Genomic DNA, 12,073 nt, shown 5'->3' with positions numbered 1-12,073 from the left:
AGAAGCCACCCATTAGAAAAATAACACACAGATTTGCATTTGTGTAATTGTTTCTATTTGATAAATATAAATGGCCTATTGTTTTTTTTTTCTTGGTATAAATATAAAGACAAAACATGTAATATATTAACCAGTTTATAACTTCTGACAGAGGTTTACATGACTTCCTTTCAAAATAAGACACTGCAGCAAATGTAGTACTGGAGTATTGTTAACAGTGATTAAATACAAAAACAGTTAAATTGACTGTTTTTCTCAGCCAAAAATATGTAAATCCAACAAACTAAAAGGAAATCAGAGCTAATTAAATACTTCTAGAACCATGAGACACGCTTAAAAAAAATATTCGAAAAGAGAAAATCTGCAATATAATCTGTTGCACCTTAATCCTAGTTGTAATTAGTGACCACATAAAAAGTGTTTTAGATTGACTTTTGATACTGTTCGTGATTGAGTTGAATAAAGTTTAAGTTTTTTTTACTTTACTAATTATGTACCTATTACTTTAAAGTTATATTTTTAATGTAGAAACGTTTTATTTTCCTTTAACTGGAGAGCCACAAAGATGGGGTAACAGTGTCTGTGGAGCTGCAGGTTGCAGACCCCTGCTGTAGAGCTTTAAGGTGATTGGTGAAGCTCCACATTTTACAGATCACTGGTGGGAGATGTAGTATTAAAAATCACGACGGGTTTGGCGTTTTTGCCGTTGTGGTTGTGACCGGGACACAGGGCCAGGTGAAGGCAGTCTGAGAAGGTTCCTGCACAGAAGGAGAAAAGAGGAGTCATTCTGTCCACTTCTACAAACGTCACTAAGCCTGCAGGGAAGCTGCATAGCACACCGATCCGACAGAACGGCTTTGTGAAGGGCAACTGATGAGGGACCCCTCCGTGCCAGGCTGTGTACTCCCCATCATAGAACTCCATACACCAGGACTCGGGCCCCCGGCCCAGCCAGCAGTCCTCTGATGCACCTTTGCGGGGAATGGAGGGGTAGGTGACACCAAGCTCCCAGTAGGTCTTCCCAGTTACATCGATCTCCCAGTAATGGCGGCCAAAGCTGAAGCTTTGCAAACTGATGACGTTCAGGGTCGTGTCGAAGCGCTCGGGAACATCAGGGAGGGGCTGCCAGACGTCTGTGTAGGCCACACTGTCCCCCCGGGGGGAGACGATCAGCTTTGGGTGAGCCGTCTCTGGATCCAGATGCACCTCGCTGGAATCTGGAGATGAAAATTGAATCATTTTGAGGTCAAAGAGGTCAAATCATTGATGTAGAAATGCTGCAAACTGACAGCTCTTCAGCAGCTTCCTGATTAGAGGAGTCTGTGAACAGACGAGCAGGAGCATGTTGTTGGTGAGACTGAGGATCTGCTCGGCTTTAGCTTCATCCAAGCTCACGCTGCTCGGGTCAGACTGGTCCAGAACATCCATCACTCTGCAAAGGACAGGCTTTGATAAACGTTACATCTCTGGTTGTGAAATGCTGGATGGTGAAGCAGAATCTACCTGTCCACCGCCTCCATGTCTTGTTGCTCAGGGTACGAATAGAAGGACTGAAGAACAGCATACCTGTATGTTAACACTTTGAGACGTGATGGATTTATTTTCTAACTTTGATTTCTTACTGCAGAATCCGGCTCCCTGTTGATCTGGTCCAGTGCTAGGCTGAACCGGGCCAAGTCCTGCTCCAACTCCTGAATGAGGGCGCAGTTCTTCTCCATGACTCCATCTAAAGCAGAGACGACCGCACGCTCCTCCATCTCCAGATGGGACAAAGTGATCCTCAGATCCTCCTCCAGGGAAGCCTGGATCTCTTGGTACTTCCGAACGACACTCTCCCTGATTGCAGAAGACTTTTTCTGAATGAGTGCGGATGGATTTGTTTTTGTCAGAGAAACGGAGGTTTGATACCACACGGGTCTGGAAAACGTGTGCACAGAACTCACTTTGATGTCTGCCTGCCGAGCTGCCAGCTTCTTCAGTCTCTGCTTCACTGCATCTCGCTGCTTCTTTAGACATTCCTGGTGTTTTGCTAATGTCTCCTATTAAAAAGGTTTCGTACTCAGTAGAATACATCTCATCTGCAAATGTTTGTAGGAAGGAGCAGCTAAGCTCACAAAAAAACATGTTAATAATCACATTATTTACTCAAGTTGATTTGAAGACCTTTTATATGATAAACAAGTGTGAGTGACTAACTTGTAAATTCATTAAATTAAATGCACCTATAAAGATTTTTTCTAGGGGTGCAATGACTCATTTGAACAATGATTTGATTCATATAATAATTTTTGTTTTCTGATCTAATTCAAAGGGTGGTTTATTTGAATTATCCGAGTTACTGACCTAAAAGTTTTCCAGACTGCTTGTATTTCTTGCAAGAGAAATAAATTAAATGTGTGAACAAACAAGTAGCAATAATTAATGTCAGATCCATTCACATTTTAGTTTCATAAAGATCACCCACGGCTGTTTTTCCACATCAAAATAATCCATTTTTGGAATATTGACCCACAATATATGGGCACATGTCTTTGCGAAATTCAAAGTGTTTCCACACATTGGACTGAAATGATTGATCATTTTTTTCTGCATCACATGTGATGTCCACAGTGATGGTACTTGGTTGTTTTTACTTTACAGTCAAAAAAACGTATGTCTCAATCCAAAGGGTATTTTCCAATATTAATTATCGATTTATCAATTTTTGAAACAAATTTTTAATGATAAAGTTTGATTCGATCAACAATTTGCCTCTGTTGGATCATAATAATATAGTATAATATAAATTGATGAAAATCAATTCATCAATTGAGTCGATTAATCATCACAGGCCTATTTTTTTCCCAATAAAAATAAACAAAAACATATTTCAAACTAATTTAAACCCTATAATCCTGGTGCAGCATAATGATGACATTATTGACATAATTTGTTTACGGATCAAGCATTTCTTTGTTGTGGAGTCAAAAGCTAAATTTTAATTAAGAAACAAAACTTATAAGTTTTACCCTTAAATAACAATCTTGTATTTATTAATATATATATTTTAAACTTCCTATGTGTTTTTCACTATTTTTGATAAAATAAATATGAAACAACTGGATATATAGGTCATATAATTGGAGGGGGAGTTCTATTGAGTGCAAGTGTGTTAGATAAAAACCCTACAAACTCAACCCAACATTTATTGTGACACAATCATTGCTCATCAACTATAGACATTTACAAGTCGGAAGAATAATTTAATTGTTGCTGGAATACATGAACATAACTTCCATACAAATGTAGACAAAATAACTGATGACATGTTTCACATTTATGTCATGCAGCCTTTTGGAGAGTAAAATAGTTTTTAGTGAAGACAAAGAGGTTATGATGGTTCTTGGTGTTGTGTTTGGAGGTATGTATAGCTGAATCTTTTTTAGCCTTTTCTACCCGCCAGCGTCCTGACATGTGCTGCTCAACTCATCTGCATCCACTTACCTTCTTACCACAGTATAAATGGGAGATTTTTCTCCATCAAATTCAAAATTTAAAACTACTTTTTCCAAATGACAAATGATCTGCACATATTTTTGATATTTATTCTGTATATGCCATGATGATTTCTGAAACAATGGTATGTCTACTTACACTATTATTATGTTTTTAATCTTTGTCATGTGATTTATTGATACTTACAGATTTCTTCATGAGTTGAATTTTGTGTGTCTAAAGTATGAATAACTAATCAGAAGTTAAAACCCAGATAATGATAATTTAGGTAAAGTAAATAAAACAAAAAGTTAACTAAATTAAAGCTGAGGTGGGAATATAAACTTCTTCCCACCCCATTTGACCTGCTTTTGACAAACTTATATTTATTTTAATAGTTTCAATCTGTTACGCACTGTATGCAAAAGAGAGTATACATGGTTTTTAGTAATAATGGAAGTACTTATTAGAGTATATGGATGTAGGAATATTTTCCAATCAATTTTACAACAAATCATAGTTTGATATATCTATGTACAGATACACAATATTACCAAAGTATTGGCTCACCTGCCATGACTCACATATGAACTGAAGTGTTATCCCTTTTCTAGCCCATAGATTTCAATATGATGTCGGTCCTCCTTTTGCAGTCATACAGCTTCAACTCTTGTGGGAAGGCTGTCCTCAAGGCTGAGGAGTGTGTTTACAGGACTTTTTTTTTTTTACCATTCTTCCAAAAGCTCATTGGTCAGGTCACACACTGATAGTAGTGGAGGAGGTCTGGCTCTCATTCTCTGCTCTAATTCATCCCACAGGTGTTCTATGGGGTTCAGGTCAGAACTCTGTGCAGGCCAGTCCAGTTTATCAACACCAGACTCTGTCCTCCATGTCTTTATGGACCTCGCTTTGTGCTCTGGTGCACAGTCATGTTGGAAGAGGAAGGGTCCACTTCAAACCGTTCCTACAAGGTTGGGAGCATGGAATTGTCCAAAATGTTTTGGTATCCTGAAGAATTTAAAGTTACTTTCACTGGAACTAAGGGTCCTGAAAAACAAGCCCACACCATCATTCCTCCTCTTTCAAATTTCACACTCAGCACACTGGAGTCTGAAATGTACCGTTCTCCTGGCAACCTCCAAACCCAGACTGGTCCATCAGATTATCAGATGGAAAAGCGAGATTCATCACTACATAGAATGCGTCTCCGTGCTCTACACCACTGCATCCGACACTTTGCACTTGGTGTTGTGTGGTTTGGGTGCAGCTGCTCGGCCATTGAAACCCATTCAATGAAGCTCTCTGTGTACTGCACTTGGGCTAATCTGAAGGTCACATGAAGTTTGGAGCTCTGTAGAAATTGACTGTGTAAAAAGTTGGCGACTTCTTTGCTCTTTGAGCTTCAACATCTACTGACCACTCTCCATCAGTTCACCTATCACTTCACTTGGTGGCTGAGTTGCTGTTGTTCTTCCGTTTTGTTCTGATAGAGCTGACAGTTGACTGTGGAATATTTAGGAAACTTCACGACTGGATTTGTTGCACAAGTTCAACGTGACAGTTCAACACTGGAATTCACTGACCTCCTGAGAGCGGAACATTCTCTCACAAATGTTTGTAAAAACAGTTTGCATGCCTGAGTGTTTGATTTGATACACCTGTGGTCAGGACAATGATTAAGACAGCTGATTCTGATCATTTGGATGGGTGAGCCAATACTTTTGGCAATATAGTGTATATATTGTCTTGTTTCATACTGTTTTTTAAATTCCTAGCGTGTTTGTTTGGATCAACATATAATTCTACATCATTTCACATAGAGTTTATATTTTTCCTATTTGTTTCTTTATTAGCATATTCTATTATTATGTGTATTTTTGAGTAATTTTAATCACATTTTTATTTTTATTGCTCTGTAACTGGTTAGCTCAGCACCAGAGGTACCAATTTTGTTTCACTTGGTAGTGAAATGACAGTAAGAATCTTTGAATCGTTTTCTGTCCCTTCTTGCATGTTTGCATTTAAGTCCTCTTGTGAACAGAAGCATTTCAGTTCACAAACAACCAGGCAGAGTAACTGAACAGCAGCTCAAACCAAAGCATAAAAAGAGCGATATCGTCCAGCAAAAAGAGCGTTTAAAAAAAAGAAAAGGTTTTTATTTAGGTAAGAAAATAAGGTAAAGGGATGCAGGTGTTAGCAAACTGGGGGCAAAACAAACACAAAGAAAAGTCCTTCAGTGATTATCAGACATTAAACTAACCTAAACCAACACAGATGCTGACTGTACTTTAACAAATGCTGTTCCGCTTGTGCTATAGAGTTTTCTTCTCAAATAAAAGACACATTTCTTTGTAGAGAACCTCAGATGACCCCTCCACTCGTGTTGACTCTGGTTTGTTCAGAAATCAGACGAAAGAAAACCTGGACATAGCAGAAGGCCATCAGGATTCATGGTGATTTAAAGCTTTATTGGCTTTCATTTCAATACAACAAATGGCAGTGTGGGTTTTATTTATAAAACAATACTTTTAAATACAGTTCCTTAAACTGGGGCTTCTATCTATTTATCAGGTCGTTCCCTTTGGATACAGAATAAAATATAATGAGATTTTCACTCCCAATAAATGTAAAAGGGGGAAAAGTTTAACTGTGTTCATGAAAGCCTGAGAAGAGAGAGGTTTTTGTCCGGTCAGGTGAGAGTTTTATGTGGAGAAAAGGCGGGAAAGTGGTTACCAGTGGTTGAATGCAGATTCAATAAAAGAGTTGGTGGCTGCCTCCCCAGAGACTTTGCTTTTTTTTTTTTTTTTTTTTATAATTCAAAGACTCACTGAGCCGATTCTTGCTAACTTTGGGCCAAACACACGTCAGCCCAAGCAAAGGAAAGCCGCATACGAGCTACAAGCATCTGAAAATGGTGCCACGAGGTTTGACAATAATTACAAGGTGTAACGGAAGTCCGTAACAGCGAGAAAGAAACAAGAAAACAAAGAAAGTAGTTGTTCCACTTGAAGCAAAGCAGGAGGTAAAATAAATGAAGTCAAAGCAAAAAAAAAACTCTTCATCCATTCTCATTGTCATTTTTGAGCATGGTAGAGATTCCATTCATTGCTTGTGGGACAAGTCCAGTCTCTCAGCTCATGGTCTCAGGAAGCAGTACGTTATGTCAAGAGAAAACAAACAGGAACAGAATAAAAAGGGAAGTCTGGGTTACAGCTGTGCATGGATAAAGTGATGCATGCTGCTCTAACAGTTAGAAGAGCTTGGCCTTTTTTTTCATGTCGTTGCGTTTCCATAGAGGAAGCCTGTCAAACTCCTCCATCTCCATCCCGAAGATGTCAAAGAACGTTTCGGGTGCTAAGTGGCGCTAGAATTGAGAACAAAAGGGGAGAAAAAACAAAGGAGGGGAGGGACGGGGTGAGTGGTTAGAACCAAAGCTGTCAAAAAAGAAATAAATAAACGAGTCACTGCAAAAATGACAAGAAGCAATGGATACTGCACAGCTACGGCTGTATTGGGGTGACATGCCGTTGAAATCGAGAAATGCAGTATAAAAATTGCAAGAAGGTCAGTTTGGAAGCCGATACCTCCAGTCTGGTTCTGTCCACATCCCTGGGCAGTTTAGCTCTCCCTCTACTGGTTATCATGAGCATTTCATAAGGATATACCTTCAAAAGGAGACATCTGTCAGTGTGCAGGTCAGAACCACAAGCCTGAATTAGGCCTCAGAACACAAAACAATCAGGTTTGGATTATTTTGCTCATTCTGGCTGTGAGGTGGGAAACGTCAGGTGAGACAGCAGGTATGTGACAGGAGGCTGACTGGGTTGTTTCAGTGGATTTTTGAGGGGAAAAATGCAGGTGTTATGGTGAGCACTCTTTTGCCTCTGCACTGATCCATGCATCAGGAGGAAAACTTTTTGTAAAGCAAATTTCAAAATGAGTCTTCTCTATTGGAGATCAAATGGAAAATTTCAGGCGCTCTTCTTAACGATCTATTATTTACAAATGAGGTAATTCAGAATAAAACATTTCTGTGAAGCCCTGAAGCAACTCATATGCACGGTGTGGGCTGTTAAGCCCCTCTTGGGGGATATGAGTTGTGTGGATGAGCGTCTGGGCGTTGGATTTTTCCACTGTATGCTGCATACAGGATCCAGCCGCCTGAAGCTTTGTGCAGATGAACATGGAGAAGCCCGCATGCTAAGCACTAACATGACTCGGCAGCTTTTTAAGCAGCATGCTGAATCAGAAAAAAATCTCCTCCTCAACAGCTCTCTATGTTCCAGCTGCTCTGGTTTTGATGTTAATAAATCTCAAATGACAGTAAAGAAGAAGAAAAAGAAGTCTACTGATCTGACTACAGTCATGTAAGTGGTACAAAAAGAAGAAGATACTTGCTTTTGGTTCCAACATATTAGGCATAGATACTCCCCTGTCCATCCTTGCAAGTGCCGCACGGCCATCCCTTATGTGCTAAAGAATAAAACATACAAAAATGTAATATAGTGGAAGGGGACTGGAGTTTATTTACATGAAAATGTCCACTCCTAAGAGTGGGTCAGTTTTTAGTGGATGGAGAAAGTTGATTCGATACGATTTGGTTTCTGAATTAGAACCAAGTATGAGTGATTGGAAATGTTTTCTATGTATCTGAAGTTTTTTTTTCTAATATGACTATAAAGCTTGAGCCATCGCACACAGCACACAGTAAGACATGAGGCAATGGTCGTACACTGCATTTAGAGCACACTCATTCAGCTACTGGGCGTTGCGTGCTCTCCTAACTAAAATATACACAGCAACACATGCCCTGTAGTTGACGACAATCCAACAATGAAGCAAGCACAAAGCAGGGCTGGGCGCTGTGCATTCAGGGCAACGTGTGTCTCGCAACCCATAAGCAAGCAGATAGATATATATATATGATGCAAGATGAGGAAGCATGCCGTATGAAAAAGCAGATGAAAGACATACCTGAAACTCTGCAGGACAAAATGGGACAAAAAATGAGACTCACAGTTAATGGCTGTGCTGTCGAATCCCCTGTCAGGCTACCGTCTACAACATATCTGTCCCTAATGAGAGGCAAATACTTCACAGTGTGTGTCTGATTATGCGCAGAAAGCAAGCCCGTTCTGAACAGGTTTGGTGAAGCCTTTTCTCTTTGGGGATCTAGTGAAAGCCTCACCTCTCCCTCCTCCAGACATGTCTCCATAGCTGTTGTACTGCGTAAAATCTGTTGACTGAGGCTGTAGGAACACAGAGAGAACCCCGTCAGCAGCGGAACAAAGCAGAACACACACCCGACAATATGACATTAACTTCAACTGGTTCTTCAAGTTTCCAAAAGTTAAACTTTTCATGACTTTAAGTCCAAACTAAAACCTTTGTTTTTAGATCAGTTAAGGTTGATCAGGTTTACCCTGAGCTTCATTTAAGCTGCTAGAAAGATTTTGCACGATGCCACAGTTAAGGTCTGGTAACGGACACACAAATCTACAAATCCAGTCAGTTGTTCTTATGATAAATATAACAAAAAGATGAAGGAACTTTTACAATTTATTCTGGAAATTTGACACAAGTGTAAGATTGGTAATATGGAAGGGAGATCCACAGAATGAGCAAAATAAAACTGCTGCTAATGTGCAGAAGAGATCAATTACAACTGAGACTCGGGTGAATTGTAATAAAACTGAAATGCTTGAATTTTGAGTGTTTTTTTGTCCCAAATAAGGGGAAAGGAACTGAAAAAACACAAAATACAACACTGTCTTTTGTCTAGTTTCTAGATTAATATTTCTATTCTTGATATTTGAAAAAAGTAACTTTTCAGCAGCTTTTCAGTAAGATGTAACAATTTGTTTTAAGGTAATAAATCTTGAATATCTTTTTGAGTCCTTTTATCTAGAAAAATCTTATTTTAAGTGGTACTTCTGAAATAAGTTTTTTAAACTCACAATTTACACATATTTGTGACACCTTTGTCCTAAAAAGTGTAATTTGTTATCCTCATTTAAACTGATCTAAAAATAGGCACAGTTGGACTGTTGTAGCACTTAAAATAGATTTTTTTTGGCAACAAAAGAGGATGTATTCAAATCTACATGTTTTAGAAATGTAAAACATTTTTTCTTTACAATAAACTCTTATTTTAAGACATAATACTCCAAATACCAGACCAATATACATAAATAGTTGCTTTTTTTCCCCAAAATTTACTTTGCTTGAGAAAGCAACTCACATTCAGCTTTACAGTGATGATTAAACAATGTTTATGACTAGAATAGTGAAAAGAAAAACAACACAATTAAATAAAAAGAGAATACCAAATGTCAAGATTAAATTTTGCCTTAAAAGGGCAGAAAATTCCAACTTACATTTGGAAATCTAACCAAGACAAACTCTACTAGTTCCAGTGGTGGATTTTTTTTTCATTTACAGCAAAATAAAAAACATCTTATATGCTATATTTGAACTTTCTTTGAGTAGGAGATTATTTTCCAGTGTGCTGTGGGATGTATCAGTTATTATTTAGGAAACTAAAATGTAATTTAAATTGGTAAAAATGTCCAAAATTACACCTAGTAAAAAAATATTTTTCTCTACAAAACAATGGGCCCCAATTTATTTTCTGATTGACAGACGGAAATACTTATTTCTTTAAAAGTAGCTGATGTCTTCTACTTTAGGTCAGAACAGTAAAGCAAACCTTTTTTCTAACAAGGATACATTTTATTGCTAATTAACTCTGTGTGACTTTTACACTAGATGTTCATGGGAGCAATAGTTTTTACTCTCCACTTAAATATTTTGATATTCATGTTAAATTTTCTGCAGACTTAGTGTAAAGAGAATCTTAAATTATAAAATGTAAACATTTGTGAATGTGTAAGTAGTTGAGCTCTGACCCGATGAAGCCCATTCCGTCCATAACCAGGCAAAGAGTTCGTTTTGGTCGGAGATGTGGGATCTGAAACAAAAAACAAAAAGATCCAGAATGTCATTGATACACATGCAACCATGTGTGTGCAGAAATGGTATTTCTAAAAAACAGATGTAAGCAAGTTTATTCTCCAGGCTACAAACAAATGCACACGAATAAGAACATAAAGGTAAAATGCAGAAATGGTTTTCTGGTACATTGCTGACTTGGCAGCAGCGCAGCTGCTTCACCTGCATCACAGTTGCTCTGTTTGGAATCGCAGCGCTGTGCAGAAAGGCTCCGAGCGTGACGCTCTCTGATCTTCTGCTTCTCCATCTCCTCCTTGAGAATGAGCTTTCCCAGCCCCGACTGAATCTGCACAAACATTCCCAGTCAGTCGTGTTTGTACTATTCCTGTCTTTAGTCGATGTGCTTCTCCTCCTGACCTTACTCAGATGTTCCTCCTGGAGCTGCTTTCTCTTCAGAGCTTCCTCCTCCTCATCTTCTCTTGACCGCCTCCTTCCCTCTGAACCTACAATGTCAAAAAGGGTGTGAAAAAGTCACAGAAAAGACGCTTGTGTCCCTGCAGGATGCCATGCTTGGTGTGTTTTACAGCTGGTTGTACAAAGACAGAGAGGGATGGTTTGGCTGAACATCACAAAAAGAAACACACAGATAATGAAGGAGGCGACTAAACACAAATGGAGGACGAAGTTGAGGAGACAAACAGGAAGTTCTGAGCTCAAATGACATGACAGATTTCCTCTCCCGTGTCATTATTTTAGTGGGAGTCAAAGACAAGGAGAAACAGATCAGTACAATGCAGGACAGACAGACAGACAACAGTTTGAAGTCAGTCCCGGTTTTCTCTGTCCATCATTGTGACCGTGGTTATTAGTGATGCTCATCACTGCATGTAAAAAGATGTAACTGAAGGACTCAGCAGTGACAAAAACAAAAGTTTGCTGAATGAAACGTAAATTAAAAGGTAAATTCTGCGGCGCCAGAGTATCAGCGTTGATGCAGGTAAGCGTTGCTGAGAAGCTCGAGGAGATTGAAGGAGTTTGGTTGGGGTGAGTGCTGTACAACCAGGAGGCAGCAGTGCAAACATGCCCATCAGGAGCCTACTGTACCTAAAAGAGTGAACGAGCGGGGGCAACAGTCGGCCTCACTCCACCAGCTGTCATCCGGGGAGGGAGCATGGGCAGCAGGGAAGGTGGCGGATCGGATGATTTCGTCTGCGGACTTGCTTTGGTGGGCTACGGCAGCTGAATCTAGGTTGATAACCATGGCAACTGAGCTATCAGTGTCTGGGTTCATTCATAAAAGCCTCAAAACTGATCAGACTCCAGTTTTCCTCCAAAATAAACACAGCACCTTAAATGGAAACATGTCTACTTGATGGACAAACTATCAGGGAGACAGAAAACGACTGGAGACAGACTTCAAACAGAAACATGATGCTGGGAGTGATTATGGTTAGATGATCACACAGATTCAGGAGGATCACAAACACATCTACCTATTCAATCACAGTATTCCAATGCAGAAAGCTACTGAGTAAACAAAAGCTGACAAAACAACACAAATAACTACAGGGCATCAAGTATGGTGACCCGCAAGTGCAAATCTTTTTTTAAAATGGCGCTAGTTTTTTCTCCATAGCAACTGCTTAAT

General features: G+C 39.2%; 2 protein-coding genes across 25 annotated transcripts in view; both read right to left on the bottom strand.

Annotated features, from left to right (window-relative positions):
* Window positions 1-275: 275 nt before the first annotated feature.
* On the bottom strand, window positions 276-5,075 carry LOC112161839 (E3 ubiquitin-protein ligase TRIM21). Its single transcript, XM_024297311.2, has 6 exons — window positions 5,058-5,075; window positions 1,944-2,039; window positions 1,623-1,856; window positions 1,504-1,550; window positions 1,290-1,432; window positions 276-1,217 (listed from the first exon to the last, which is right to left on the bottom strand). Exons 1-6 carry the CDS (start codon window positions 5,073-5,075, stop codon window positions 646-648), a joined length of 1,110 nt encoding a protein of 369 aa, XP_024153079.2. The 3' UTR covers window positions 276-645.
* An 846-nt stretch (window positions 5,076-5,921) lies between these two features.
* ablim1a (actin binding LIM protein 1a) overlaps window positions 5,922-12,073 on the bottom strand; it is a 37,344-nt gene continuing 31,192 nt past the window's right edge. For 11 of the 24 annotated variants that reach the window (XM_024297415.2, XM_036215630.1, XM_024297410.2 and 8 more), the window contains 9 exons: window positions 11,530-11,670; window positions 10,843-10,928; window positions 10,648-10,771; window positions 10,383-10,444; window positions 8,663-8,723; window positions 8,449-8,456; window positions 7,873-7,947; window positions 7,059-7,139; window positions 5,922-6,838 (listed from right to left, as the gene is read on the bottom strand). In XM_024297415.2, coding sequence (XP_024153183.1) covers window positions 6,725-6,838; window positions 7,059-7,139; window positions 7,873-7,947; window positions 8,449-8,456; window positions 8,663-8,723; window positions 10,383-10,444; window positions 10,648-10,771; window positions 10,843-10,928; window positions 11,530-11,670 — 752 coding nt within the window. In that variant the 3' untranslated portion in view covers window positions 5,922-6,724. The other 13 variants (XM_036215636.1, XM_036215631.1, XM_036215638.1 and 10 more) reach the window with 8 other exon arrangements.

Source organism: Oryzias melastigma, linkage group LG15, assembly GCF_002922805.2.
Source record: "Oryzias melastigma strain HK-1 linkage group LG15, ASM292280v2, whole genome shotgun sequence".
In the NCBI taxonomy this organism is placed as follows: Eukaryota; Metazoa; Chordata; class Actinopteri; order Beloniformes; family Adrianichthyidae; genus Oryzias; species Oryzias melastigma.
This window is presented reverse-complemented; position numbering and strand designations above follow the sequence as displayed.

Bases quoted from the DNA above. Each gene is read 5' to 3' on its own strand.
- LOC112161839 (XM_024297311.2), bottom strand. The intron at 1,857-1,943 runs GTGAGTTCTGTG...GCACTCATTCAG, and splicing joins CTCGGCAGGCAGACATCAAA to AAAAAGTCTTCTGCAATCAG. The intron at 1,218-1,289 runs GTCAGTTTGCAG...TTTCATCTCCAG, and splicing joins CAGGAAGCTGCTGAAGAGCT to ATTCCAGCGAGGTGCATCTG.